Source organism: Mobula birostris, chromosome 1 (genome assembly GCF_030028105.1).
Source record: "Mobula birostris isolate sMobBir1 chromosome 1, sMobBir1.hap1, whole genome shotgun sequence".
Taxonomy (NCBI): domain Eukaryota; kingdom Metazoa; phylum Chordata; class Chondrichthyes; order Myliobatiformes; family Myliobatidae; genus Mobula; species Mobula birostris.
In genome coordinates this window covers 85982125-85995877 of record NC_092370.1, presented here as the reverse complement: position 1 = coordinate 85995877, position 13753 = coordinate 85982125, and the positions used below count along the sequence as shown (strand labels likewise).

The 13753-nt window shown below is 38.3% G+C and overlaps 1 protein-coding gene across 11 annotated transcripts in view; it reads right to left on the bottom strand.

Moving 5' to 3' along the window:
* The window catches only part of cep192 (centrosomal protein 192), a 228056-nt gene that overhangs the window by 136771 nt on the left and 77532 nt on the right, over positions 1–13753 (bottom strand). For all 11 annotated transcript variants that reach the window (XM_072258457.1, XM_072258408.1, XM_072258373.1 and 8 more), the window contains 2 exons: positions 10929–11132; positions 1503–1629 (listed from right to left, as the gene is read on the bottom strand). In XM_072258457.1, the coding sequence (XP_072114558.1) occupies positions 1503–1629; positions 10929–11132 (331 nt within the window). The remainder of the gene's footprint in view (positions 1–1502; positions 1630–10928; positions 11133–13753) is intronic.

Here is a 13753-nt window from a genome sequence, read left to right as displayed (position 1 = left end):
AATGAATACTTCAATGCACCATTACGTATCATGAAAAATGAGAAAACCACAGAATAATGAACAAACAGCTGCTTCAGTGCAATATTGTTTGTTGGTCATATGTTTCAAACAGTAAACAAGTGAACTGTTTATCAGGCAATACAGAACTACTTAGCAATTAACCTAGTGAAAACAGATTATTTGACAATTTAAAACAAGTCAACAATTTCAAGTTTCCAAATTAAATTTAATAAAAATGCTTTAAAAAACATTTTAATGTTAATATCAAGTTTTGTGTAATTTTCCCACTAGTCAAATGGAGAATACAGTTAGCACTACAAAAACCTTCAGCCAGTTAAACATGTCTCAATTAGATACATATGCAAATGAAGAACAGCTGAATTTCCCTCAATATCCAAAAGTCCAATCTCTAGAGCTGCAGAAGTTCTCAAGTCTGCCTGCTTTCTACACCTTGAAGGTCAGCTACTTATTGGGTCTCTTTGACCTTGTATTGGAATTTTTAATACTTATTCTAAGCAAGCTTTATTCAGTCTAGCAACAGCATCTATTTCGTAATAGCAAGGTGTTTAATTAATCCACCAAAAGAACATTGGTAGAATGATGAAAGTTATTCAACTTGATTCTCAAGTGGTCTCAGGACTACTTGGCATGGATAATAAATGTTGCTCTGCCAGTACTACCTACCTTCCAAGAAGCAATCGAAAAGCTTAAGCCTCATCTCCTGAACGCTTTTTATTGAAACAGGATTCAATTTCTCTGACCCAGAATCCTGTTCACCATTGAATTAAATCATAGCTAATCTCAATATCAACTCTATCAAAGAAATATCAGTAACTGAATAAGTAACGGTTTTAAAATTACCAACCCATCTACAACTCCAAACAGTAGTTTGGATGTGAGAACTCCATACTTTTTCTTTTTAAGCGTTTCTAAGTATCACTCCTGAATAATTTTAGGTGACATTTATCTGTTATGAATAATCCTCCCAGAAGAAACTTTTTCCCTTTGCAAAACTTATTTCAATTACTCAATTAGGTTACTTCTAAATCTTCTGCACAGACAGTCCCTGTTATGCCCTATTTATTGGGCAATAGAAATCACCATTACAGAATTCACAAATCACTATTCAAAAACTTGAGATCAGGAATAAAATTCGCTCACAGAATTTCTAGAGAAAAAGTAGTTATTTTCCATTCTATTCATGCACAGATGATGTGGCTTTGCATTACAAAAAAATTGTGATATTGATTGTTTTCTAAGAACCAAACCCCTCCACTGTAACCTTGGGTCATTTGTACAAAAATCTCATTGGTATTTTCTAGTGTATCTGCATATGACCTTCCACAGTGCGTTCTTCTTGGAGTCCATGCAATGCAGTCCAACCAGAGCACAATGCACCTGGGACACAATTATCACCTATTTGTACCAAATTTTAAAAATTTTATCACATGCATATTACAGTATTTTTAAAATGCATAAAGAAAAGCTTAGTTTTATTTTACCTGACCGAAGTGTGTCACCACTGCACAACTGTCTGCCTTCTTCCTGGATTTCTGACAAATCAGTAGGTTGAATTAAAGGTACTGGTGTTCCGTGTTTTGGTGATGTTATGGAATATCCAAACGAAGGCTAGGAAATTTGGTAAATTGGTTTATTATTGTCATATGTATTATAGTACAGAGAAAAAATATTTTGTATGCTACCCATACAGATCACTGCATCACTTCAATACAAAGGAAAAGCAACAACATAATGCAGAATAAGTGCTATAGTTACAAAACAGCAGTGCAGACATACAAATAAGATGCAGGCTATGTCAAGCACATTGTGAGGAGAACAGCCCAGTTTATTGTACAATGGAACCACTCATTATGACAGCAGGATAGAAGCTGTCCTTAAGACCGGTGGTATGTGCTTTCAGTCTTCTATATCTTCTGCCCAATGGGAAGGAGGGAAAGAAAAGAATATTTAGGGTACTTGACTACCTTCCTGAAGCAGTGAGAGCTGGTTTCATGATGTATTGAGCTATGTACACAACTTAAAGCAGTTGAATTTCATGAAATTTTACCAAAATACATCTTTAGCAACATATATAAACAGGTGTTTAAATGTGTCCTTTTAATTTAGACAACACCCTCCCACTATTTCACAAGGATGTCTTGTTTACCTAAATTATCCAAGTAATCAAAGTTCTACTTAAAAGAGAAACAGCCAGAAAGCTATCTAGAAACTCCCCTACCCCCATCTCTCTTGAAGGCAAATCTCCAAAATTGAAAAGAATGCAAAATACCACCCACAGTCAAAACATTAAGAAAAGAATGCCATAAAAAACACCAAACAAATGTTAGAAAAAACAGCCGTTTGCAAAACACTTTGAAAGGTGAGATCTTGGAAAGTGAAACATAGTACAATCTTACTAATATTTCAGGAAAAAAACCACCAAATCAGATTCTTAATTATTTTCAAAAACAAACAATTGAAAATAATAAAATAAAATAATAAAGGAAAAAAACTTTAACATAAAAGCACGATAAACATTTATACTCCAAAACAAAATACGAATATTATCAAACCAAGGGCAAAATTCTTCAAACTTAAGTCCAGACCTATAAACTGGTTATTAACTTATAAAGCAAATGATTACAGACATGAAGAAACAGTAAATTTATTAAACGTTGATCCTCAAGGAATTGATGAGCTTCATCCACGGATTTAAACCATTTACGTGATTTAACAGGCAGAACAACCCCTAGGCGAACTGGAAATAGCAGAGTTGGTTGGAACTTTCTTTGATAGAGCTCGGACATCACTGCTTTAAAAAGCGATCTTTCTCGCATTACCTCAGTACTGTAGACAAAACTTGAGGTCTCCGTGTTCAATAACCCCTTTCCGACGGGCAATTCAAATTAAATGCTCCTTGCTATGCACATAGTGGAATTGGAGTATAACAGGTCGAGGCTTCAACTCTTTAGGAGGTTTTGCTCTTAAAGTCCGATGAACACGGTCAAGTATAGGGGGAGTAGAAAAAACTTCAGAGCCAAACACATCCATTAAAAATTGAGAAAAGAATTTAGTAAGGTCACCAGTCAGTGTCTTCACGGAGTCCTGTTATTCGCAAATTCTGTCTACGACTGCGACTTTCCAGGTCAATAATCTTGACTTTATACTGTTCCAATGTTTGAGTGGTCGAAGTGAATTTCTTTTCCAACAAATCCAGTCTATGATCTCTCTGTCTACCAGCTTCATCGAGTTCGGAAATTTGTTGTTGTTGTTTTTCACTCTCACGCTTAAGTGCTCCCAGTCTACCTTTGATCTCCTTTAACAATACTTCCAAAGTAGAAAATCTTTTATCGAATTTATCATCCAGGAGCTTCGACATAGCCTCCAAAGTGAGCTGAGACTGTTTAGGATCACCTTCCCTCCTTCCATTTCCATTACCCGCTTCCTTGCTTTCGGCTGATGCCTTTTTCCCTCTGGTATCCATTTCCAGCGATTAAAAACCAAGGTCCAAGCATATAAAAGTGCTATAAACACTTCAATATAGATAGTAAAAGGGTGGTAAAAAGATTGAAAAATGAACAGAGCAAAGCCAAAATGCAACTTACTCCATCTAGTGCCCCAAGAGAAGTCTTTTGTGGGTGGTGGGTGGGGCTATTTTTAGTTTAGTTTTTTTTCACCTGGGCTGATCTGAAACTACAAATATGTCTGAATTGTCGTAACTTCTGTTTCCCCTTTAAACCTTTTTCCCTCTTCCTGATTCATCAATTTCCTATGCAGTAAGGTTAACCCTTTGCATACCATATGGCTTATTCAAGTAAAATGGATATTATTAACTTTGTTTCATGGAATATGAATGGTTTGAATCATTCGATTAAATAGAAGAAGATTTTTAAAGTTTTTCATAGATTGAATGCTCAAATTATCTTTGCCCAGGAAAGTCATGTGAGGAAGGAGGATAATCAGCATTTTTTTTGGTTTTGGAAAAACTAACAATTTCATTCCAACTCATAGGCTAAGGTGTAAGGAGTCCATTTTTATAGTCTCTTCAATTTCATCTGTTCACTATGAAACAATCTCAGACCTGAATGGTAGATTTCTGTTAATTATTGGTTTACTTTATAACTTAAAAAGTTGTCATGGTTAATATCTATGCACCAAATACTGACTATCCTGAATTCTTTAAGCATTTATTTGCATCTCTTCCTAATTTAAATGAATATCTGTTGATAACGGGCTGAGATTTTAACTGTTGCCTGAATCGGTTGATGGACAAGTCTGTGCCCAATCAGGTACTTCCAAACAAAACTGCTATTCTTATTAATTCCTTTTTAGTTGCCTCCGGAATTTTAGAAGTTTGGTGGTTTTAAGATCCTAACGATAAAGAGTTCTCACTCTTTTCTCATGTATATCATAATTACTCTAGAATTGATAACCTTTTTTTTTTAAATCCACTCTCGATTAGTTTCGTCTGTTACTGCCTGTGAGTACGATGCAAATGTCGTCTCTGATCATGCGCCCTCAAAACTATCAATCAAATTAACTGATGTAACTTTCAGGGCTAGACAATGGCGGTACAATTCTACTCTGCTTCAGGATTTAAACTTTGTTAACTTTATTAAAGAACAGATTGCCTTTTTCTTTTCAACTAACTTTACGGAAGAAATTTCCAGTGAGATTATGGGATACTTTTAAAGTATATATCCATGAGCAAATTATTTCATATTCTGCTGGATTGAAAAAATGAATTAATAATAAAACACGTACATTGGTTGATAAGATTAAAGAAATTGATAAAAAATATTCAGCTGCTCCTAATCTGGAGTTTTCTAAAAAGAGAGTTGAACTTCAGATGCAACAGTTTGTTATTAACATCCCCAACTGAAAATCAATTACTTAAAACTAAGAGTCAATTTTATATAATTACATGGTAATAAATCGGGTAAATTACTGCCCAACCAATTGAAAACTGCTTCGGCTAACCGTCAGATTATTAAAGTTCGTAAACTGGATGGTATTTTGACGGTTGACCATGAAATTAATAAATCTTTTCAAGAATTCTATACCTCTTTATACCAATCAGAATTTCCTGACAATTCTACCATAACGCATGAATTTTTAAGGAAATTTAATATTCCGAAATTACCACTTAATGAATGTTTAGCACGAGACGGACCCATTACGGAAGAAGAAATAAAGAAAGCAATTTATTCGATGAATTCTGGTAAAGCACCCAGTCTGGATGGGTATACAGTAGAATTTTTAAAATCTTTTTTCAAATCTACTTTCTCCTTGGTTATGTAGAATCTTATTTGTAGAGAAATTACCACAATGCTTTGATGAAGCATCTATTTCTTTAATTCCTAAAAAAGATAACGACCCTACTGAATGTGCTTCATATAGACCTATATCCTTGTTCAATGTGGACTCCAAGATTTTTTCCAAAATATTAGCTATTAGATTGGAAAATATATTGCCACAAATTGTCTCTGACGACCAGAGAGGGTTTATTAAAAATCATTACTCGTATTTTAATGTTAGGAGGTTAATGAACATTGTATATACTTCTTCATCTCAAACTCCAGAATGTGTTATTTTGCTTGACGCCGAGAAGGCGTTTGATAGAGTTGAATGGAAATATTTATTTAACATTTTTGAGAAATTTAACTTTAGCCCGAAATTCATATCGTGGATTAAATTGACATATCATATATATACCTTTGGCTTCTGTACTTACCAATAATCAGAGATCCCCCTTTGTTAAGCTTTTTCGAGGTACTAGACAGGGCTGTCCTTTAAGCCCTTTACTGTATGACATTGCCTTGGAGCCCTTGGCAATCATAGTCATAGTCATACTTTATTGATCCCGGGGGAAACTGGTTTTCGTTACAGTTGCACCATAAATAATAAATAGTAATATGTAAATTATGCCAGTAAATTATGAAATAAGTCCAGGACCAGCCTATTGACTCAGGGTGACTGACCCTCCAAGGGAGGAGCTGTAAAGTTTGATGGCCACAGGCAGGAATGACTTCCTATGACGCTCTGTGCTGCATCTTAGAGGAATGAGTCTCTGGCTGAATGTACTCCTGTGCCCACCCAGTATATTATGTAGTGGATGGGAGACATTGACCAAGATGGCATGCAACTTAGACAGCATCGCTCTTCATGATTCACCCAATATATTTGGCATTATTCGTGGAAATGGGACGCATAAGGTATCACTATATGCAGATGACCTGTTACTATATATCGCTAACCCAGAGAAATCCATCCCTGCAGTAATATGCAACACACATAAAAGTTGCTGGTGAACGCAGCAGGCCAGGCAGCATCTCTAGGAAGAGGTACAGTTAACATTTCGGGTCGAGACCCTTCGTCAGGACGAACTGAAAGAAGAGCTAGTAAGAGATTTGGAAGTGGGAGGGGGAGATCCAAAATGATAGGAGAAGACAGGAGGGGGAGGGATGGAGCCAAGAGCTGGACAGCTGATTGGCAAAAGGGATATGAGAGGATCATGGGACGGGAGGCCGAGGGAGAAACAAAAGGGGGAGGGGGGAAGCCCAGAGGATGGGCAATAACGGATGGGGTATGAGGGGGAGGTGGGGCATTAGTGGAAGTTAGAGAAGTCAATGTTCATGCCATCAGGTTGGAGGCTACCCAGAGGGAATATAAGGTGTTGTTCCTCCAACCTGAGTGTGGCTTCATCTTTACAGTAGAGGAGGCCGTGGATAGACATGTCAGAATTGGAATGGGACGTGGAATTAAAATGTGTAGCCACTAGGAGATCCTGCTTTCTCTGGCGGACAGAGCGTAGGTGTTCAGCGAAACGGTCTCCCAGTCTGTGTCAGGTCTCACCAATATATAGAAGGCCACATCAGGAGCACCAGACGCAGTATATCACCCCGGTCGACTCACGGGTGAAGTGTCGCCTCACCTGGAAGGACTGTCTGGGGCCCTGAATGGTGGTGAGGGAGGAAGTGTAAGGGCATGTGTAGCACTTGTTCCGCTTACAAGGATAAGTGCCGGGAGGGGTGGAGGGACGAATGGATAAGGGAGTCGCGTAGGGAGCGATCCCTGTGGAAAGCAGAGAGAAGGGGGGGGAGGGGAAGATGTGCTTGGTGGTGGGATCCCACTGGAGGTGGCGGAAGTTACAGACAATTATATGTTGGACCCGGAGGCTGGTGGGGTGGTAGGTGAGGACAAGGGGAACCCTATTCCTAGTAGGGCGGCGGGAGGATGGGGTGAGAGCAGATGTACCTGAAATGGAAGAGATGCATTTGAGAGCAGAGTTGATGGTGGAGGAAGGGAAGCCCCTTTGTTTAAAAAAGGAAGACATCTCCCTCGTCCTGGAATGAAAAGCCTCATCCTGAGAGCAGATGCGGCGGAGGACGGAGGAATTGCGAGAAGGGGATGGCATTTTTGCAAGAAACAGGGTGAGAAAAGGAATAGTCCAGATAGCTGTGAGAGTCCGTTGGCTTATATTGGACATCAGTAGATAAGCTGTCTCCAGAGGTAGAGATACAAAGATCTAGAAAGGGGAGGGAGGTGTCAGAAATGGACCAGGTAAACTTGAGGGCAGGGTGAAACTTGGAGGCAAAGTTAATGAAGTCAATGAGCTCAGCATGCCTGCAGGAAGCAGCGCCAATGCAGTCGTCGATGTAGCAAAGGAAAAGTGGGGGATGGATACCAGCAAACACGAGGAATTCTGCAGATGCTGGAAATTCAAGCAACACACATCAAAGTTGCTGGTGAACGCAGCAGGCCAGGCAGCATCTCTAGGAAGAGGTACAGTCGATGTTTCAGGCCGAGACCCTTCGTCAGGACTAACGAAGGGTCTCGGCCTGAAACATCGACTGTACCTCTTCCTAGGGATGCTGCCTGGCCTGCTGCGTTCACCAGCAACTTTGATGTGTGTTGACAGATATCAGTATAGGTTTGGAACATGGATTGTTCCACAAAGCCAACAAAAAGGCAAGCATAGCTGGGACCCATAGGGGTGCCCATGGCTACACCTTTAGTTTGGTGGAAGTGGGAGGAGTCAAAGGAGAAATTATTAAAAGTAAGGACTAATTCCGCTAGACGAGCAGAGTGGTGGTAGAGGGGAACTGGTTAGGTCACTCCTCCCGGCACTTATCCTTGTAAGGGGAACAAGTGCTACACATGCCCTTACACTTCCTCCCTCACCACCATTCAGGGCCCCAGACAGTCCTTCCAGGTGAGGCGACCCTTCACCTGTGAGTCGGCTGGGGTGATATACTGCGTCCGGTGCTCCCAATGCGGCCTTCTATATATTGGCGAGACCCGACGCAGACTGGGAGACTGCTTTTCTGAACACCTACGCTCTGTCCGCCAGAGGAAGCAGAATCTCCCAGTGGCCACACATTTTAATTCCACGTCCCATTCCGATGTGTCTATCCACAGCCTCCTCTACTGTAAAGATGAAGCCACACTCAGGTTAGAGGAACACCACCTTATATTCTGTCTGGGTAGTCTCCAACCTGATGACATGAACATTGATTTCTCTAACTTCCGTTAATGCCACACCTCCCCCTTGTCCCCCATCTGTTATTGCCCATCCTCTGGGCTCCCCCCCCCTTTCTTTCTCCCAGACCTCCTGTCCCATGATCCTCTCATATCCCTTTTGCCAATCACCTGTCCAGCTCTTGGCTCCATCCCTCCCCCTCCTGTCTTCTCCTAGCATTTTGGATCTCCCCATCCCCCTCCCACTTCCAAATCTCTTACTAGCTCTTCTTTCAGTTCGTCCTGACAAAGGGTCTCGGCCCAAAACATCGACTGTACCTCTTCCTATAGATGCTGCCTGGCCTGCTGCATTCACCAGCAACTTTTGTGTGTTGCTTGAAATTCCAGCATCTGCAGATTTCCTCCTGCCTGCAGTAATATGACTTTTCTGGTTATAAATTGAATCTTAATAAGAGTGTGCTTTTCCCATTAAATATTCAAGTTCCAATCTATAGACAATCACCATTTAGACTGGTTACCGATTATTTTACTTATTTGGGTGTTAAAGTTACTAAGATGCATAAGGATCTATTTAAAGTTAACTTTTTACCCTTAATTGATCATGTTAAACAACTGCCTACTAAACAGTCCCCATTGTCCTTATCATTGATTGGTTGAATTAATGCTATTAAGATGATTATTTTACCTAAATTTCTGAATCTATTTCAGACGGTACTAATCTTCATCTCTCAATCCTTTTTTGATACTATTGATTCTAAAATTTCTTCATACATATGGCAGAATAAAAATCCTAGGTTAAGTAAGAAATACTTACAGAAATCAATAAAGTATGGCAGTTTGGCATTGCTGAACTTTAGATTCTATTATTGGGCAATTAATATCCAATATCTAACATTCTGGACACAAGATTTGGATGAAATTCTATGTTCACGATGGGCAAACCTCAAGTACGAGTCTGTACAGGGGTTCTCATTGGCTTCTATTTTAGGGGGTTCGCTTCCCTTTGCACTTACTAAACTGAATAAACAAATGATTAATCCAAAAACTAAACATACAATACGAATATGGTTTCAATTTCGTAAATTTTTTGGATTGAATAAATTTACCCTATCAAGTCCAATTATATCCAATTTTTTCTTCCAACCATCCAGGACTGATCAAGCTTTTATTTTAAAAAGGAAAAGGAAGGGAATAACATGTTTTCGTGATTTATTTATGGATAATTGTCTCATGACTTTTGAAGTTGTCCAATAAATATAATTTGCCTAGATCACATTTTTTCAGGTATTTACAGATCAGAAACTTTTTGAATGTTATTTTACCTACTTTTCCGATACTGCATCAAACTGAAATTACAGAAAAAAATTTAGGTTTAAACCCCTATCAGAAGAGTTTAATAGCAATTATTTATGATTTATTTACAAAAATACGTCTAGTTACATCTGATAAAATTAAGAATATCTGATAAAATTAAGAATGAATGGGAAAGAGAACTTCAGGTATCTTTACCTATAGAGAAATGGGAGAAAATTCTCCAACTAGTTAACACCTCTTCAATGTGTGCTGGACATGCTTTGATACAATTTAAGGTGGTTCATAGGGCCCATATATCTAAGGATAAGTTAGCTCGTTTTTATTGCCATATAAATCCTATCTGTGACAGATGTAATTCTGAGGTTGCTTCCTTGACACATATGTTCTGGTCTTGCCCTCTTTTGGAAAAATATTGGAAAGACATTTTTGATATTATTTCATTAGTTCTGCATATTGATTTACAACCTCATCCTATCACTACAATTTTTGGATTACCAGTGATGGACTCTAGTCATTTATCCCCTTCAGCTTGCCGTTTGATTGCATTTGTTACATTAACAACCAGCAGATCCATTTTATTTAAATGGAAAGATTCTAATCCCCCTACTACATTTCAATGGTTTTCCCAAACTATAACATGTTTAAATTAAGAGGGGTACTAACCATCCTCTTCAGTTAAATTTGAAGAAACTTGGAGACCATTTATTCAACATTTTCATATGATGTAAGCTGACCTTTTCCGAATCCTTTTCAATAACTTTTTTGTATGGAGGAGTGGAGTTAATGACAAGTAATGATTTTAAGCGATGAAACATGGCTGCCCAGCCTTTGTTTTGTTGTGTTTTGGTTTTTTTTTGCTGTTGTTTTTTAAAGTGTAAGGGGACTTCGTAAAAATTTTTTTGAATCTTTTTCATGTTCAGTTATTAAGAGATTGGGAGGCTTAAATTAAATTACATATATTACTCTGAGTCTGTGTCTGTATACGTTAACCGTTATTAATGTAATCCCGATCTCTTTGTACCATTATCATTGTTATGTTTATCAATTCGAAACTTAATAAAAAAGATTGAGAAAGAAAAAGAGAAATAAAACTAGAATTAATGGCAATTGTAGCAGTTGAATATGGAACTAACCCGTTTTATGTCACTGTTTTTTTCCCCAAGACATCCAAGAGCCTCTGATCTTTCACTAAAGAACTCTCCCAGAGTGAGCTGAAGGCAACTTTGATCTTGCACCAAGTCAGATGTTGCTGGCGATACTTCCAATTTCACATTAGAAGGCATCTTCCATGAATCATTTCCAAATGACTCACCAGTAATCATATTCATTTTATCTTCCTGCAAACATTTAAATTAATGAGATAATAAACTTAGATTAATGAGAAACTTCGCATTTTGCACTTTGCCAAAAGTTGATCGAATTCTAACTTTGCTCAGATACTGAACAATAATGATCGTAGCTTTTACAATTAGGTAATTTTGCCAGTGGATGCACTGATATATTTGCATTACTGTGTTCAAAATATGCAGATATTTTTTTGCTGTAAAAAAAACAAAAAACCTTCAGTCTTAGCAGTGGAAAGCTTTTAGAATTTGGCACACTTTTAATGTAACTGATAGAATAGAGAAGGAAAAACCAGTTAGTGTGGTGTATTTGGATTTTCAGAAGGCCTTTAATTTTACCCAACTTAAAAAATTAACAAGCAAAATTAAAGCACATGGTATTGCGAGAAATACACTGGCATGGATTTAGAATTAGTCATAGGGCACTGCAGCACAGGAACAGGCTGTTCAGTTCATCCAGTCCATGGCAATTTGTTTTTCTTCCTTGCCCCATCTAACTCCACCTACAACATACCTCTCCATCCTACTCTCAGCCACATACCCATCCAAACATCTCTTAAAAATTTGCAATTAGAGTTGCATCCATAACCTTGTCTGGCAGCTCATTCCACATTCACAGCGAAGAAGTTTCCCCTGAAGTTCCCACTAAATACTTTATCTTTCAGCCTAAACTTACGAGCTTTAGGTCCTGTGTAACGCAGCCTCAGGGGAAAAGCCTGCATCTATTTACCCCATCTATAACCTTCATAGTTTTGCATAACCCCTTATTCTCCGCACTCCAGAAAATGAAGTCCTAAACTATTCAACATTTTCCTGTCACAAAGGTCCTCAGGAACCGACAACATCCTTGTAAAATTTTCTCTTCAAGCTTATTGGTATCTTTTCAGTAGGTAGGTGATCAGAACTGCACACGATACTCCAAATTCAAACTCATTAAAGTCTTACACAACTTCAGTATAACATCCCAACATGATCCTATCTACCTGTGATGTTGTTTTCAAGGATCCCCTTGTTCTACCATACACCTCAGTCCCCCACCATTCACTGCATGGCCTACTCTGCTTCGTAATGTCAAGGTACAACACCTCACACTTGTCTGCATTAAATTCCATCTGTCATTTTACAGCCAATTTTCTCATCTAGTCCAAATTCCACTGTAAGCATTGATAGTCTCTCTTGCTGTTCCCAGTCTTGGTGTCACCCACAAATTTGCTGATCAGTTCAGCATGTTATTATCTAAATCAGGGTTCTCTTCCTGGGATCCACAGAGAGATTACGTGGGCGTCTGTCAACATGGATGGGAAAAAAATTTACATCTTCATTTTCACTAACCTCTAACTGAAATTTAGCATTTCCTTCAATTATGAATGTAGGCAACAAACCAAAGTAGTATTAACAGTACCAGTGACTTTGTTACCAATAGAAACAAAAGATATTTTCATATCACATTACAAGTTGTTACAAATATCTCAAAATATCATTTATGGCACGCTCATCACTACTTCAAAAACATGGTAGTTGTTAGATCTGCTTCCAGATCCAATATGATTACAGTCTTTCTGTATGCAGACACTCGTGTAATGCACCTGGCCAACTATTGGGCAGCCCTGCATGCTGAAGTTGCATGTCCTCGCATTTGTGACCCAGACATCTACGTTACTCTGCATTATTCCCCATCTACAACTGCTTGTTGATCAATGTGTCAAAGCAGGTGAGTCACTTTTATTGTTTGTTAAAGTTTTGTAAAACTGGACAGTTGAAATGCGAATTGTTATCTCTTCGTAAGGCCACGGGGTCTTATGTAATACCATGCAATTCCATGCGCAACAATAGTCAAATTCCAGGAAGGACACCACGCCTGAGCTACAGCTATAATCATTGCATCTTTCAGAGTATCTAAAAGCCATCAAAAGTCTTAAAACTTTGTAAGGCCCGTCTTATTTTACTATTTATATTTTTTTGCAGACCTAATTTAAGTTGAAATGTCGTAAAAAAGTATGACGGAAACAAGTGGTTTCATTTGCATCAAAGGATGTGATGAGCCACAAAAGCCAGTGTTTATTGTGTGGGAAAATGCTTACAAATGGAAGAATGAACCCAGCAAAACTGAAAGAGCACCTCACATCTGTTCCTCCTGAAAATGCATCTAAAGATGTGGGTTGTTTTTCATGCAAAGAAAACTGAATTTGAAAAAGTTGGAACACTTTTAAAACTTGGATTTGCCATTTCACAAAAACCTTCTCTTGAAGCATCCTATTAAGGTGCTTACCAGATTTCCAAACAAAAGAAACTCCACACTATTGGAGAGGTTAGTTAAGCCATATGCACTGGAGATTGTTCAGCTGGTTTGTGGACTGGAACAGGAATAAAATGGAAGCGATTCCCTGATCAAATAATGTGATATGTTCTAGAATAGTTGATATTTCATTTAACATTTTGAAGCAGGTCATTGAGGAATTGGCAGCCTCACAACTCTCAGTCAGTATGCAACTAGATGAAACTACAGCCATTTCTCAATGCTTATTCATTATGCGCATGCTGAAGCCAAAGAATTTGAGTGCCTCTTTTGGAAAGTATAAAGGCCGTTTTCGAAATGCTAAAAAGGTACTTTTTTT